This window comes from Stenella coeruleoalba (assembly GCF_951394435.1).
Source record: "Stenella coeruleoalba genome assembly, chromosome: 1".
Classification (NCBI taxonomy): domain Eukaryota; kingdom Metazoa; phylum Chordata; class Mammalia; order Artiodactyla; family Delphinidae; genus Stenella; species Stenella coeruleoalba.
Genome location: NC_137169.1, coordinates 28,464,453 through 28,482,041, shown reverse-complemented (window position 1 = coordinate 28,482,041; position 17,589 = coordinate 28,464,453). Strand labels below are relative to the sequence as shown.

The 17,589-nt window shown below is 39.1% G+C and overlaps 1 protein-coding gene across 2 annotated transcripts in view; it reads right to left on the bottom strand.

Annotated features, from left to right (window-relative positions):
- The window catches only part of LOC307183994 (protein argonaute-4), a 46,621-nt gene that overhangs the window by 14,664 nt on the left and 14,368 nt on the right, over nt 1-17,589 (bottom strand). For both annotated transcript variants that reach the window (XM_079917224.1, XM_079917225.1), the window contains exons 3-13: nt 12,358-12,478; nt 10,393-10,574; nt 10,082-10,218; nt 9,854-9,988; nt 9,075-9,162; nt 6,742-6,889; nt 6,380-6,499; nt 6,112-6,240; nt 5,737-5,870; nt 4,450-4,634; nt 3,235-3,394 (exon numbers count right to left, since the gene is read on the bottom strand). In XM_079917224.1, coding sequence (XP_079773350.1) covers nt 3,235-3,394; nt 4,450-4,634; nt 5,737-5,870; nt 6,112-6,240; nt 6,380-6,499; nt 6,742-6,889; nt 9,075-9,162; nt 9,854-9,988; nt 10,082-10,218; nt 10,393-10,574; nt 12,358-12,478 — 1,539 coding nt within the window. The remainder of the gene's footprint in view (nt 1-3,234; nt 3,395-4,449; nt 4,635-5,736; nt 5,871-6,111; nt 6,241-6,379; nt 6,500-6,741; nt 6,890-9,074; nt 9,163-9,853; nt 9,989-10,081; nt 10,219-10,392; nt 10,575-12,357; nt 12,479-17,589) is intronic.

Here is a 17,589-nt window from a genome sequence, read left to right as displayed (position 1 = left end):
ATAATCTTATGAGAATAAAGACGTGCCCATTGGGAGAGAACTCTAATGCCCACCGAGTATCTGTGCCACCCAGTACAACGAATCTGAACTGACTAAAGAAGCCAACATGGTTCTTCTGCAATAGTGGGAAGGGTAGAGTCAAGAAGAGGACCCAACCCAAATTTAACAAAATCTCTATGTGTAAAGGGAAAACTTTCCCAGAACAGGCTTTCTCGGGATCCTGGGATTTCTACAATGGATACTGAATTGCACAATGTACATGGAGCTGGGACAAACCCCCCAATATATGAGACTTAGGGAAGAGAATAAAGTCTATCTCCTTCCCTATTTTATTTTCTCCATGTATTTATCACTTTTACCACATATTTTACTTATTTATTTTATTTATTGTGTACACACACACACACACACACACACACACACACACAAATGTAAGCTCCATGAAGGCAGGAATTTTGTTTTGCTTTGTCTTGTTCACTGCTGTATCCCTGGTGCCTAAAACACTGCCTTGCTCACAGTTGGCACTCAACTAATATTTGCTAAAATAATGAATTCGTTTATTTGGTACTAATTTATCTATGGAATTAAGGAGAAAAATATCATGCATATATTACTTCTCTGGTAAATTCTTTTTTTTTTTGCAGTACGCAGGCCTCTCACTGTTGTGGCCTCTCCCGTTGCGGAGCACAGGCTCTGACGCGCAGGCTCAGCGGTCATGGCTCCTGGGCCCAGCCGCTCCGCGGCATGTGGGATCTTCCCGGATCGGGGCACGAACCCGTGTCCCCTGCATCGGCAGGCGGACTCTCAACCACTGCGCCACCAAGGAAGCCTGATTTTTAAAGTATATCTAGGAGGCATCCCAAATCTGACAATCTCATGTAATAGGTACTAAAGATGAGGTTCCATGTGGGCAGAGCCTGGGTTGTATTTCTCTCTATATATATCATCATACAACATGGGTTTGGCATAGTAGGGTATAAGAGCAAATGTATATACATAAGGTACATACACAGAACATAATAACAGCTTACATATATTATGTACCAACCACTGTGCTAAGGACTTTACACGTATGAATTCATTTAGTCCTCACAACAATTCTATGAGGGTAGTACAATTATTATCTCAGATTTCCAGGTTTAAAAAATGAGATATAAGAGGATAAGGAACTTGCTCAAGATTACACAGTTAGGAAGTGATAAAGCTGGAATCCAAACCCAGGAAGCCAGACAAAAAGGTCTGTACTCTATGCCACTATGCTACATTGTTTGGGGTAAAATTAAATCATGCTTTAGGTTAACTTCCCCCATGGTCTGTATACCTCATCTACCAATGTTGCAGGAAGGATTTATTTACCTAGAAGTTTCATTCAAGGACAAAAATGAGAACTGTGATACAACTGTATAAGAGTAAAGCACTCAAATTCACCTTCTTCTCAAGTATGAAAATGACTAATATCACAGACAAAATTTAACTTCCCAAATCACTTCCACATACAGGTTTTCACATAAAAACATCGTAGAGTAGACAAGTCAGATATTATCTCAACAGACAAGGAAACTACAAATTAACAAGGAGCCGCCCAATCTAAGAAATGGGCAAAGGACTGAACAGGCCCATCACAAAAGAGGATGTCCACTTAGCCAATAAACATATGAAAATGTGCTTAACATGATTAGTCATCAGAGGATTGCAAATTAAAATCATCATGAGATACTATTACCCCCGGCCAAAATGGCTAAAATTAAAAGGACTGATACCACCAAGTGTTGGCAAGAATATGAGAACTAGAACTCTCAGTGGAAATATAAATTGGTATAACCACTTTGGAAAACTACAGTAGTCCCCCCTTATCTGCAGAGTATGTGTTCCAAGATGCCCAGTGGATATACCAAATCCTATATCTACTGGTTTTCTTTTCTATACTAATGGATGGGTAGCATAAACAGCCTAAATACACTGGACAAAGGGATAATTCATGTCCAGGGCTGGATGGAGAGGGAGAGTTCGAGATTTCATCGGGCTACGCAGAATGGCATGCAATTTAAAACTTAAGAATTGGGACTTCCCTGGTGGTGCAGTGGTTAAGAATCCACCTGCGAATGCAGGGGACACGGGTTTGAACCCTGGTCCAGGAAGATCCCATATGCCGTGGAGCAACCAAGCCCACGTGCCACAACTACTGAGCCTGTGCTCTAGAGCCCACGAGCCACAACTACGGAGCCCACGTGCCACAACTACTGAGCCCACGTGCCACAACTACTGAAGCCCGTGCACCTAGACCTCGTGTTCCACAAGAGAAGTCACTGCAATGAGAAGCCCACACACCACAATGAAGAGTAGCCCCTGCTCGCCGCAACTAGAGAAAGCCCATGCTCAGCAACGAAGACCCAACTCAGCCATAAATAAATAAATAAATTAATTAATTAATTAATTAATTAAAACTGAAGAATTGTTTATTTATGGAATTTTTCCACTTAATATTTTCGGACAGAGGTTGATTGCAGGTAACTGAAACCAGGGAAAGTGAAACTGCAGATAAGGGGGGACTACTGTATTTGATAGTATCTATCAATGCTAAATACATATATTTTCTATAAGTCAGCAATTCCACTCTTGCAAGAGAAAGAGTACTTAATTCCACCAAAAATGTAGAAGACTTGTATAATAAATGTATAAGAATATCTAAAATTTTGTAGTATATTCATAAAATGAAATAATACACAACAAAAAATAAACTTCTACTTAAAATAGCAACAGGAATGAATCTCATAGACATGATATTCAGCAAAAGAAGACAGACACAAAATAGTACATACTGTATGGTTCCATTTATATGAAGTTCAAAAACAGGCAAAACTAGGGAACTCCCTGGCGGTCCAGTGGTTAGGACTCTGAGCTTTCACTGCCAAGGGCGCAGGTTCAATCCCTGCTCGGGGGAACTAAGATCCCACAAGCCGCCGGGTGTAGCCAGAAGAAAAACAGGCAAAACTAATCTATGATGCTGGAAGTCAGAACAGTCAGAACCTTTGGGGGTTATCTATTGGGAAGGGCCACGAGGAAGCCTGATGAGGTGCTGGATGTGTTCTATATTTAACCTGGGTGGTGGTTACATGAGTGCATACATATATAAGAAAAAGTAACCAAGATGTATATTTGAGATTTGTGTGCTTTATTGTAAATTATGTAAGTTAGAGCTTAAGAAACAAATGGAAAAAGAGTTCAGGATCTTACCTTTGATGAGGTACAAGCACGTTGTTAATTCCTCCGAGCTTTGCATTTATCTTCAGGCAAAGGTTGGAAAGGGTTTGAGGTGAGGTCTTCACTACATTTTTTACCTGGACACACTGTGTAGCCATACCCAGGAGGGTATCTCCAACACGTTTCACCTCCGCTACAAAAATAAGTTTATTAATTAATTTAAAAATGTTGATATATTCTCCTGATTACTAAAAGTAGAGGGAAACACCCCCCCACACACATTAACATTCACAGAGTGCCAACTATATACTGAACGTTGTGCTAGATGCTTTTCCTGTGTGGTCCTTTCATCTGCTAAACCCCCAGGGCAATTTTTTTGTTTGGAAGGCTCTCTCCCTACCCTTTTCTTCCCTCCTGCAGGCTTTGAAGCCAGTCCACTTCCTTTATTCTAGCATGCAGCCTGCCGCCACTCACCACTCGCTCAAGTCCCTTGAGGTTCCTTTTCCCACAGGACTGGTCTGGCAAAGAAATCAATCTCCCCAGCTCCTCCCTCTCAGTACACACACCAGCCCTCTGAATTCTAAGGGATTTTTTTTTCCTTCCTTCCCCTCCTCCCCCAAACACTACAGATAAAGAGAAGCTAACAAAAGAAACAAATATAGAGAGGCTTGAAGGCATTTTACAAAGTTCAAATGGTTGGTCTACATAGTTTCCAAATCCTTCACTTAGATGATAGCCAAAAGAACTTTGTATCATTCTTCTTATAAGAGATACAAACTAAGCAGCTCCTATTCTGGAAGTGGTAGGCTCCCCCCACTCTGATATTCCTAAATGCTTTTCACCAGGCATTCCAGTTCTCCCGACGGTAAAATGGCACTACCCTCATTACCACTGCATTTCCTGCCCACCATCCCACTTCCCCCACATAGGTTGGGTGGGCCATATAGCTGGTTGTGACCAAGAAATTGCAGAAGTTAAGAACCCTCCAGGCTCTCTTTTCTCTCTGCCGTGGAGCCAGCAACATCCCAAATAGTGACTGGGTTCCAGAGTGAAAATGATATGATGACATGGAGCAGAGGCTGCAGTCCACCCTCAATGGACACATAGCAAAAGCAAAAAATAAAACTTTGTTGCTTTGAGCCACTGAGAGTTCGGGATTGTTTGTGACTGCAGCATAACCTAGTTTATCCTGACTGCTACAACTACTACTTGAAATCATCCCTCATTCAACATTAAAGGGGTCCATACCATATACTGGCGTCTTCCCAGGCAAGATAACCACTATTAGCTGTAGGCCCACATATGTCATTTTCAGGTGTTTAAACATGGGCTCCACGCTGTCTGCACCTTGTGCATACTTGCAAAAACATGGCTGACCCTGGATGGGCATTCCTGCATCCTTAGAGATTTTACGGAGCTGGTCAGTGAAACTCCTGTTAAAATAGAACCGGTGGCACAGTGCTTTCATTTCAGGGCACATTCTTAGCATTTATTTCCCTCTAAGATATTTCTTTCAGTTCGGTAAATTCTTAGCCAAATTTAGAAACAAATAAACAAACAAACAAAAAAACCCCATCTTTAACTGGTTGCCAAAAATAGCCTGGAAGTTGTATCACTGTAATTATAAGGCAGAAGACTCTGTATTATTAAACTATCAGATTATCATTTTGAATTTTTAAATAATTGTGCCTCAGCTGGGCCTCAGGGCCTAGAATAGCATTCCTGTTCAAAGATTTTTTTAAACATTCAAGTCAGTAATTCCAGACTGAAGAAAAAAGCAAGGTCAAAATTTCAGGTAACGTGTATTTTGGTAAGCCAGGTACAAGAATAGTTGGGTAAGCTTGTGTTCAACTGAGAACACAGAAACACACTGTCACAAAATCACCATATTTAGGATGACATTCAAACTTGTAATAGATTTGATTCAATAACAATGTCAAAAGAAATCATCACTTTAAGAAAAAGCAAAACTCATGGTCAAGTTTTAAATTTTGGATTTGTAGGAAGCTTTCAGAATGATTTGTTTTCTGCATTTGCCAATGTTTTGTAGGATTCCTTTCTTTCACCCCAGTTCCCTTTTCCCGTCGTGATTTTTCCACCCTTTTCACTAACTTCCTGTATATAGATAACTGCATCTGTAAGATGTGAACAAATGATCTTAGTCAGTGACCCTGCAGTAAAACAAGCTCTCTAGTACACTGTAATGATTAAAAATGAACTAGTTTTTATCTTAGCTGAAAAGATACAATTAACCCCAAAGGAAGCTTCTCTAAGAACTCAAGAATTTGCCAATCGGCACTGCTTCAGCCTTGTTAGTCACAAATTTCTGCTCTAAATGTAGGAAGCTGAGTCAGATTCTTAACATAATTCCCAAGTCTGCGATTTACTATAAGAACAAGGTCTTTTTCCTATAGCCAGATGGTGTCACTATAGGAGTCTGGGATTCAGTGCCAGTGTACACAGCACATTCACATAAAGATGATATTTTCATATCTGGAAGGGATATTACTAAGCTGAAAATATGAAGATACTCACTTTAGTAAATCTTCCCTACATTGTTTCTGAGGCGCAAAACAAGCAACTGCCCAAACTTTAATTTCAATGCCAGCATAAAACTGCTTTCCTCGCATGTCCCAGACACCCTGGTTGGGTGTGGCTACCGTTTTATTCTTTAAAAAAAAAAAACACAAAAAAAGAAACAAAAGAAAAGAGAAAAGACATTACAATCTAAGGCCATTTTAAAGTTGATGAGGGGATAAACAAAACTCTATTTGATATTAGCCAAAAGACAAAAAGCAGTAATGAGCAAAGCTATGAGTAAATTCAGTGTGGTGTAGTGGAAAAACCCTGGATTCATCCCTTTTTGATTGGTTGTTGGAAGAAGCTTGCTGAATAAAATAAAAAGCTTACCCGGCCTCCGTATTGCAGCATTGGTGCTGGAAGTACCCTGCCTGTGAGCTCAGTCATTTCATTGTGGACAACAATACCAAATTCTTTAAGATATGGATCAGGTCCGCCCACCATGCTGTTACTCTTCACCTAAAGAACAGGAAAGCCTGCATATATAAAAACCAAAGAGTAACTGTGTCCCATCAGGCATTTTCTATTGTTTTTGTTTTGTTTTTTGTTTTTTTCCCATCTGAAAGCTAGCTTATCTTAAAGACCATGCCTTACTGACCAGTCTACTGATTTCTTCTTGTCTGTCAGGAGCAGATCTTGCTGTGGCTTTGATCATCGTGGAAGTCTGATTGTCTGTGAGCTTCTTGATACATCGTTGTCCTGCCACTATATTACAAACCTACCAAGAGGCAAAGAGGAATTAGTTTGTGTAATGGGCTTCTACATCTTAAGCCTTTGCTGAACTGTACCTTACATCTTCCATTTCCAAAAAAATGAAAATTCTGTTATATGGTGAAGTTATCTGTCCAAAGTATTTTAGAGATTAATATTAAATTCTATCACTAGTTTAGAACATTTCTTTTTTAAAAAACACATTCAAGAGATTGGCAGATTGGCAAAAGAAAATTTAGTTTAGCTTACCTCAAGTGGCAAGTATGTATGCTTTTGTTCTTGTCCCACCTGGAGACAGGGAAGATGGGGGTATTTCAGTTGCAGACTATACTTTTGCTTAAAATATTGAGCTACTGTACATTCCATTGCTTGCCCATTTTCTAGCTGTAAGGGAAAACTATAAAAGAGAATGTCTTTTTAGAAATTTCTTCAAGTTCTCTGTGTTTTTTTTTCAAATAAGCAAACAAACAAAAGCCTACTAACATTTTCTACCTTGACCAGCCACTTAAAAAAAAAGGTCAATCTTTATTTGGCCATTTTCACTTAAGGGTTTAATCAGGAGAGCGATTTTGTTGGAATTTTACATGTTTGTTTGTTGAAGCTAAGATAAGAAAATTTTTAATTAAAATGGAAAAAGAATTTAAATCAAGAAGAAGCCGCAGAACCAGAAAATACACAGACTTACTAGAGAGGTCAGTTAACACCTACAGATACAAATACAATCTCTTGCTGGCTTCTTAGAGATGAGTAAATTCAAATAAGGTCCTGGGTCATCCACAGATGATAACTTAAGATAACTTTTGATAAAATGAATGTAGCACAGTTACTGGGGCCACATCTTCAGATCCCCAAACCAGGACAAACACATGTGGATTTGGAGGCCACAAGACCAGATACATGAACTTGAGACTGTGTCAAGATATTTGGTATAGACTGGGGAGCATGATTTAAGAGACTCTCCTGATTTCGCTCTTCCAGCGGACAAATTATCTCAAACACTTGGCACAATAATTACTTTAATCTTGCTTTCTTAGCTGTTAATGGCCCACAAAGTAATAATGCAGTGAGGATCACGCATGTGATATTTAAATCTATGTGCTTTTAATTTTCATGCAAAGATTATATAGTTCTATAAGTATAGTTATTCTTACAGGGTACTGTGAAGTAATTAAATAATGAGAAAGACAGGTCTTTTTGAAACAAATGCTATAATTCTCAACAGTGACTTCATTTTTTTCCTTAGAGAATGAAGTCAATGCTATAACATGAAGAGTATATGGAACACCACTTTACAAGTCAAGAAATTCATGTGATGTGTACATGAGTTCATACTGAAGAATTTTTTCAAATCAGACTGAATTTATATACTACATTTATCCAGAGGCCACCCCAAATTTTCAGTTATCTAGAACAAAGCGCTCCAGGTGATTTTGATGTACACTTGTTTGAAAAAGTCTTCTGAGTGAGGAAAATAATGTAGTTAATATAGTTAAGTTTATGCTCTTTACTTAGAAAAGCCAATATTCATATTTATGTCAGACATGAGTTTAATGATCTTGATTACAAGATTAAAACTTACATATATGGTAATTTAAAAAGTACTTTAATATATATTTTCTCATTAGGTATAGCTCACAGTGGACTACAAGCTGGGTGATTAGAAAACTGAGATTGCGTAAGCATAAATAAATGTGCTGCTGGAGGCATACCATACACACTGACAGCTGGAAGAAGTGACAGCTAGCTACAAAAGGGGGGAGAAAAATCCACATAAAGCACAAGGCAACATGTATCTTCCCATGACAGCTTTTATGACTTACAGGCCTTAATAGATCCTTCAGGCCATGCATTGAGAATTACAACACTATAATAAATGATGTTCATAATGATGACTCTGCATCATTATATAAAAGTTGATCTATGTTTAGCATACTCTGTTTAATAGGTGAAATGACTTCCCTGGTGGCACAGTGGATAAGACTCTGTGCTCCCAATGCAGGGGATCCAGGTTCGATCCTTGGTTAGGGAACTAGATCCCACATGCACGCCACAACTAAGAGTTCACAGGCCACAACTAAGGAGCCCGTGTGCCACAACTAAAGAAGCCGGCGAGCTGCAACTAAGACCCGGTGCAACCAAATAGAGAAATAAATATTTTTTAAAAAAAAGAAAGAAAAACTGGCTGGATCATAATTACATTTACAAAAAAAAAAAAAAGAGGTGAAATGAATTAAAGGCATGAAATATGTTTTATAAATATTTCTATCAAAAATATTTAAAACATTTTCTATTTTTTTTATTTTTTATTTTATTGACCGCGCTGTGTGTGGCATGTGGCATGCAGGCTCTTAGTTCCTTGACCAGAGATTGAACCTGAGATCCCTGCAGTGGAAGCGTGGAGTCTTAACCAATGGACCACCAGGGAAGTCCCTTAAAACATGTTTAAAGCTTCGGTGCTTTAAAGTGAAGATCTAGGTGATTTTTTTAAATTACAATATGGGATACCAATTTCTCAAATTATTATAGTAGCTTCCTTTGTTACAAAAAATATAATGGTACAATTTTAGATGTGGTTAACATACGTCTGATGACTGGCTGGCCGCCTAGTCACATTACACACTCGATATTTTCGTTTCATCTGTCCACAGTGGGTCACCTCAACTTTAAGACCTGAAGTCAAAACAGTCAAAAGAGCAGTATTAATTAAAATCACAGTGACAAGAAAATACTCGAAGGTTGTCTTCAGAAAGGCATAGCATTGTACAGGACAAAAGTTGCAAGGATATGGGAACAATTTCATCATGCATAGGCAAAAAAGCCTCAGCCAAGCAGAAAAAATTAGAACCCAGACGACTTAAGACTTGCAACCTACTTTGATGTATTACTTGATTCAATAAGTATCTATCAAGCATCAACTACGTTTTGGTGCTTATTCTTGGGTCTGGAGATAGCCCTAATGAAGCTTATGGTATAATGAGAGAAGATAGCTAACAACAGGTAAAGAAGTAAAGAAATTCTGATAATAAATGAACTTGTGTTATTTTATTAAAATGGAAGTTTTCAAGTAAGTAAAAGTAACAGTTACTAAGTTCCTGACATGTACCAGGTACTGTGCTACTGTATAAAGAAGCTTTATACACTTAGTTGCATTTAATTCTCACAACAATCTTACAAGATACACATTATCTTTATCTTAGAGATGAATAAACTAAGGCTCACAGTGGTTAAATAACTTGCCCAAAGTCCCAATGATAGAACTGGCAGGAATGGGATGGAAGCCCAGGTGTGTCTGACTGCAAGACCGTGCTCCTTGCACCATGCTGAGCTGCCTCTCCAAGACCACAGTAATGCAAATACCTACCTCTGATTTCTTTGGTAAACTTGACACGCTGGGAGTCTGTTAGGGGTTTGGTCTGTTCATTGATGTTCTGAATGTCTAAAACCTCACACATGAACTCAATGATAGGCTGAGCCCGGTAGAAAGCAGTTGCAGACACTAACAAACAGAGAAGGATACTTAGCTTCAGGGAAAGAGGAAAGACCAAAAAACCAGCCAAAAGAGTAAAGGGTAAAGAGAGTTCCACCTTACCATCAATATTCAGCATCATATTCCACATGGCAGGTCTCACAGACTGATGAAAGCCAAACCAAACCTCCCTTCCCCCTCCCAGAGGGTGATAGTAACCTTCAGGAGGTGAGAAAAAGGAGCGACCCACTGGAGTGTACCTGAAGAAACAAGAGTTTGCATGTTTCACAGTAAAAACTTGAGTCTTTCATTTCACTCTCAATTTTGTAAACTGAAACCAAGTTTGAACTATGACTTGTGCAGAAACCTTTCAATGTCTCCAATGCAACCTAGCAAAAAAAGTCTGACATTTGTGGCAAGGAATTCAAACTAACCTCATGGAGGGAAGGTGTCTTGTGATAACATCAAGTGCTTGAACTGAGTCATCTGGGACTTCATTCAAGTGCCCGGCCAAAGCTTCTAAAAGCAACTGAAGGCTCACAACTGATACCCACTGAACAGACACTTTAAAGGTCTGGTCTTTACCCTCACCTGGAAGGGTCACTTCCATATCAACCTAAGGAAAAATACATAAAATACATACACATACATATTTACAAAGGCTGAGACATCCCAGGAATATTCTTATGGTATATGCATAAGGATGTTTAACACTTTCTATAATTGCAAAACACTGGAAACAACCTATGTTCCATCAGTAGGGGAATAATTTAATATTGAATATTATGTAATAGTTAAAAATAAGGTAGATGCTACAACATGGATGAACCTTGAAAACATTATGCTAAGTGAAATAAATAGCCAGACATAAAATGACAAATAGTATATGATTCCACTTATATGAGGTACCTAGAATAGTTAAATTCATAAATACAGAAAGTAGAATAGTGGTTACCAGGGATAGGGGAGGAGAAAATGGGGAGTAATTGTTTAATGGGCACAGAGTTTGAGTTTGGGATGATGAAAAGTTCTAGAGATGGCTAGTGGTCACAGTTGCATAACAATGTGAATATATTTAATGCCATTGAATTGTACACTTAAAAATGGTTAAAATAGTAAATTTTATGTTATATATATTTTACCACAATAAAAAAATTGAATTAAAAAAATAAGGTAGGGCTTCCCTGGTGGCTTAGTTGTTGAGAGTCCGCCTGCCGATGCAGGGGACACAGGTTCACGCCCCGGTCCGGGAAGATCCCACATGCCGCGGAGCGGCTAGGCCCGTGAGCCATGGCCGCTGAGCCTGCGCGTCCGGAGTCTGTGCTCCGCAATGGGAGAGGCCACAACAGCGAGAGGCCCGCGTAACGCAAAAAAAATAAAAAATAAAAAATAAGGTAGACTTAAATGTACAGAAATGGAAAGATCTCCCAGACATATTGTTAAATGAAAAAATAAATCATAGAACAATATCAAACAAATAAGAATATATATAGGGGACTTCCCTGGTGGCGCAGTGGTTAAGAATCCACCTGCCAATGCAGGGGACATGGGTTCGAGCCCTGGTCCGGGAAGACCCCACATGCCATGGAGCAACCAAGCCCATGCACCACAACTACTGAGCCTGCACTCTAGAGCCCACAAGCCACAACTACTGAGCCCGAGTGCCACAACTACTGAAGCCCACATGCCTAGAGCCCATGCTCTGCAACAAGAGAAGCCACCACAATGAGAAGCCCACGCACCGAAACGAAGAGTAGCCCCAGCTCACTGCAACTAGAGAAAGCCCGCGCACAGCCAAAAACATAAATAAATAATTTTTTAAAAAAAAAAAGAATATATATAAATATGCATAAATAGCTAAGGCACAAAAAAAATATGAAAGGATATATACTGAACTATTATAGCAGTTTCCTCGGAAAGTGAAAATGGGATTGAGGGTACAGGCAAGTTGGGAGGCGGGAAACCATAGCATTTCTAGATTGTCTGAATAAGGTTATAATGAGTATATATTTATGTATTGCTTTTAAATTTTTAAAACAAATGTCTTAGGTTATTGTGGTATTAAAAATATTTTCATAAGTGGATGTTATATAATATTCTACAAGTTGGCAGGCAAATTCGACAAGTTATAAAAATTCCACTCTTCAGATTCAGGTGGCACTTTAACACTGTGAGAAATCTGGAATATATGTAAAGATGACATAATCAACCTAAATTCTAATGCTCAGTTATTGGTTAACTAAGGGACAAGAGAATATGGACAGAATAACAAATCTATCATCAGCATGAGAAACAACTTTAAGTGTTGAATTGTTATTAGAAAGGGAAACACTGTTGTCCTATGTAATTACTACTAAATGACATAAGTCTAATCAATATTTCTTGCCGTTAACACTTACCCTCTCCCGTCCAATTGGCAGTGGATGTGCTGTGTACATGTTTCTTTTGCCATCATAGCCAGGCTGCCGATCACCAAATACCTGCATCTTGAAGTGCCGCACCATTGTATCTACTACGTCCCTTAACAGTAATGGAGATAGTGTAGGTTAGCTCTGAGAAGCGGTGGTGAACAGTAAGGAAACTATCACCATACCTTAATCAACTAAATTCAGTTCAAAACTCCTTGGAAAAAATAAGAGTTAAAGTTACAACTGACTCAAGTAATTAGAAAAATAGTTAACTAAAGAAAGGTAGGCAAGTGAACAAAAGCAATCATGAGATGACAACAAAAAGGAGGGAATAAAAGGAAAAAGAGAATAAACTTTATAGCATCCTCTCAAATTCTTGCTTTCCAAAATCCTCTCCTATGATAAATAGAGGCTTATAAGAATAACCTGTCTTAGGTATCTAAGTTTGGCATGTTCATAACTGAACAATGATAAGTGTGTTATCAAATAAACATCCTTATTCAAGTATACTGGTTTTGGAAAAGAGTGAGCAGAATTCAGAAATCTGGGGATCAATAAATCTAAGATGCATCAAAATCAAAGGACTAAGTCAACCCCTTTGATAATGCTAGAAATTTATTATTCTTCATACTGTCTTGTTATATTCCAAACTGCTTCCAAGCAGTAGAGAAAAGGGAATGTCGTAAAATGTCCTCATTCTGTAAAGATTACCAATGTAGTTTCTTTCTGTTTAGAAAGAAAGCCTTTCTCTCAATAGAGCATGAATAGCTTTATTTAAATGTTTCTTCATATACGCCGGATCACACTGTATGCAGGCTCTGAAACAAATGCAGCTGTGGGGGAACCAGAGTCTACAGTTTAAGATGGACAGATCTGGGTCTGTGCGATTTTGGAATGCTAGCGTCAATGAAAAGTCAGGTGCTATGTCTTACCAACATTACTGAGCCCCATGTAGGGGAACTGTACCTTAAAATACATCACAACAAAGTTCTTTATCAAATAAATATATCCATGTTTCTATCAAAAAAAAAATACATCACAACTCGCTAAGGCATTAATATTACTACAAATGAAATCTGTGGGAAAGTCATATGTTTTCAAACCAAATCATGCAACTGAAAAAAACTGATGGAGAAATATAGTCTCATACATTCCCAATTTTAAAAAGCTGACTTAAGAACAGTATATTTGGGGCTTCCCTGATGGCGCAGTGGTTGAGAATCTGCCTGCCAATGTAGGGGACATGGGTTCGAGCCCTGGTCTGGGAAGATCCCACATGCCGCGAAGCAACTGGACCCGTGAGCCACAACTACTGAGCCTGCGCGTCTGGAGCCTATGGTCCACAACAAGAGAGGCTGCGACAGTGAGAGGCCCGTGCACCGCGATGAAGAGTGGCCCACACTTGCCGCAACTAGAGAAAGCCCTCGCACAGAAACGAAGACCCAATACAGCCAAAAATAATAAATAAATAAATATTTAATAAATAAATACGGGCTGTTGTTAACTCACAAGAGGCTTGTGCTTATTTATTAAAAAAAAAAAAGAACAGTATATTTTCAGACTGGAAGGGTAATTTCTTATCTTACTTTCTTAAAATGTAACCATAAAGTTTTACAGTAAAAAACATATTTTCACCTCTATTCTCACTTAACCTTCAAAACAACCTTGTGAGACAAGCAGGGCAATAATTATTGAATTCAGAATGGGCAAGTAAACTGCCCCTGGTCACACAATGATTAAGTGGCAGAGCTGTATGACGTTGGACAAGTTACTTAATCTCTCACATCTGTTTCTTCATTTGTAAAATTATGGTAATCATAACACCCACCACAAAAGTTGTCATATTAAGTGAATATTTAGAACAGTGCTTGTCATGCAATAAGCCTACTGCTTGCAGGACATTTGGTCCTGTCCAAAACATTCATAAGACATTTGGTCCATCCTAAAAGGTCCTCGATATTTGGTGATATTTGGTCATATTTGGTCCTGTCCAAAATGTCCATAGGGACATTTGGTCCACACCAAAAGGTCCTTGATATTCACTTCTGTCCAAAACAAAAATTTGGCATGGGCCAAATACGCTCATGGACGTTTTGAATAGGACCAAATTTCAGGGACCTTTTGACTTAGACCAAATGTCTTGTGGATGCTCTGGACAAGACTAAATGGCTGCTAACTAGCCTGCTTAACTCTGGTATGCTCAAGGATAACACTCCAGGAATCTTCCTCTCTCCTGAATCATCAAATTTTTCCACTATACTGAATTACTGCCTTCAGCAAATAAATATGCTATAATTTCTTCATCTTAAAAAAAATTTGAAATTTCCTGATCCCATTTCCTCCTCGTCTGAACATTCCATTTCTCTGCTCCCCATTGCATCAAAATCCCTTGACAGAGCTGTCTCTAATTGCTCTTCTCCTTTCTCTCTTCAATCTTCTCTAGTGAGGCTTTTCCTCCACCAAAGCTACTCTTATCAAGGTCCCCAGTGAGCTCCACATTGCGAAATTCAATGCTCCTCGAACATTAGATGATCAATTCTTAAAACATCTTAAAACATCTTAAAACATCTTCTTCCCTTGCCTCCTCACTCTGCCCTGGTTATCTCTCATCCCAGTGGCCTCTCCACGCCAGTCTCCTTGCTGATTCTTCCTCATCTCCCCATTTGTAAGTATTGAGTTACCTTAGGACTCAGTCTTGAAATCTTATTTTCTTTAATCACACTCACTTCCTACATGATCTCACCCAGTCTCATGGCTTTACCACCAATATGCTGATGACTTTCAAATGTTTGTCTCCAGCCTGGACCTTTCTGCTGAGTCCAACCTCATGTATCCAACTTCCTGCTCAACATCTTCACTGGGATGTCCAATAGACATCTCAATCCTAACATGGCGAAAAAACAGATCTCTTGATCTGTCAACCCTGTTGGCCTCTCCCATAGTTTTCCCCATCCCGATAAATGGCAACTCCATCTTTCCATCCACTCAGGACAAAAACCCTGGAATCAATGATGATTCATTTCTTTCATACCTCCTGTTCAATCCATCAACAAATCTTGCTGACACTACCTTTAAAATATTTGTAGTATCTGACCAGTTTTTTTTTTTTTTTTTTTTTTTTTGGCGGTACGCGGGCCTCTCACTGTGTGGCCTCTCCCGTTGCGGAGCACAGGCTCCGGACGCGCAGGCTCAGCGGCCATGGCTCGCGGGCCCAGCCGTTCTGCGGCATGTGGGATCTTCCCGGACCGGGGCACGAACCCGTGTCCCCTGCATCGGCAGGCGGACTCTCAACCACTGCGCCACCAGGGAAGCCCTCTGACCAGTTTTTATCACTATCACTTTTACTACCCAAGTTCAAGCCACCATCATTTTTCACCTGAATCATTACACATGCCTCCTAATTGATTTCCCTGCTTTTCACCCTTACCTGCTAGGGTTCGTTTTCAACACAGCAGCCAAAATGATCCATTAAAAATCTAAGTTAATCATACCAAATGTCTACTCAAACCCCATCTAATCAGAGTAAACACTAAAGTTCTATGACCACCTACAAGACTCTGCATGATAGGGCCCTTTGGAGTTTCTCTATCACTCTCCCCCTCACTCACTCCAGCAATACAGGCTTTATCTGCTATTCCTTGAATATACCATGCAAGCTGCTGCCTCTGCCTGGGACTCTCGTCATGTAGATATCCCTCACCTCCTCTAGGTTTCTCCTCAAATGTCACTTTTCAGTGAGCTCTTCCCTAACTATACTATTAAAATATTACATTATGTGTGTGCGCGTACCCATATATATACACACACGTGCGTTCACACAAACATCTTGCATAATATATATGTAACATATATACAAAATATATACGTATTTACAGTATACATAAATACTATATATACTATATGTATGTGTGTGTGTGTGTATATATATATATATATATATGTAAAATCAGTGACCCATCCTCCATCCCTATCTTCCATCCCTGTTTTATTTTTCTTCACAACAGTTATCATCAACTAACAAATAATATGTTTTCTTTGCTTATTCATTTATTTTTGGACTTTTCCCCCATTAGAATATAAGTTCCTCAAGGGTAGGAGCTTTTGCCTGTTTGTTCATGTTGTATTCCCAGAACATAGAACAATACCTGATACACAATGAGCACCCAACAGAATATATGTCAAATGGATCAATATTAGCCATTGCCACCGCCTCTGTTATTATTGATTTCAGTTATACAACAGCCAAACCATTAAGGGCTTGCATGAGACTGAACTATACCAGAAAGCCAAATAATTGATCTATAATGAGAAAAAAAAACCAAGCCACAAAGAAATACTTCACTTTACAGCAAAAGCATCCTTGGAAAGGCAAGAACTATAATATTAAGGACTGCCTGAATATCACAGCGTGAAAACAGAGAAAAGTAAAGTGGGTGATCTCAGCACACTGTAAAAATATCTGCTATAGGGCTATATTCACTATTGGTAAATTCCTGTCATACAGACAACAATGCTTAAATCATCTTATCTAGACCCCTCCTGGATAATGCTAGAATTAAACAGAGCTTCTCAGTTTATGTTCTTCAATACCCCAAGATGATTCTTCTGTCTTTACACTTATATTTTTCTCATGTCCAATACCAACACATGATAATAAAATTTGAATTTCCACATAGTTCTATTTTCCATAGACACCAGTGGCTTCACCTATTTTTACAAATTTCTGCTACCTTTGGACAGTGAAAGAGTGACCTTTCTTCTTCATTCATTAAGTATTTACTGACTAAACAGTGATGTATCCTGCATTCTGCTAGAATCTGTGGAGGACAACCAAGTATGAGACAGCAAACCTGCTATCAAGAAACTTAACATCTTAGAGAAAAAAAAAAAAAGCCTACATGTTAAAAGAGTTTAGAGAACAATACGATTCATGATAAATAAATTACACGTATTTAAATGTATAAGAGGGGACGAGGGGAAGATGGCGCAAGAGTAAGACGCGGAGATCACCTTCCTCCCAACAGATACACCAGAAATACATCTACACGTGGAACAACTCCTACAGAACACCTACTGAACGCTAGCAGAAGACCTCAGACCTCCCCAAAGGCAAGAAACTCCCCCACGTACCTGGGTAGGGCAAAAGAAAAAACAGAGACAAAAGGATAGGGACGGGTCCTGCACCAGTGGGAGGGAGCTGTGAAGGAGGAAAGGTTTCCACAC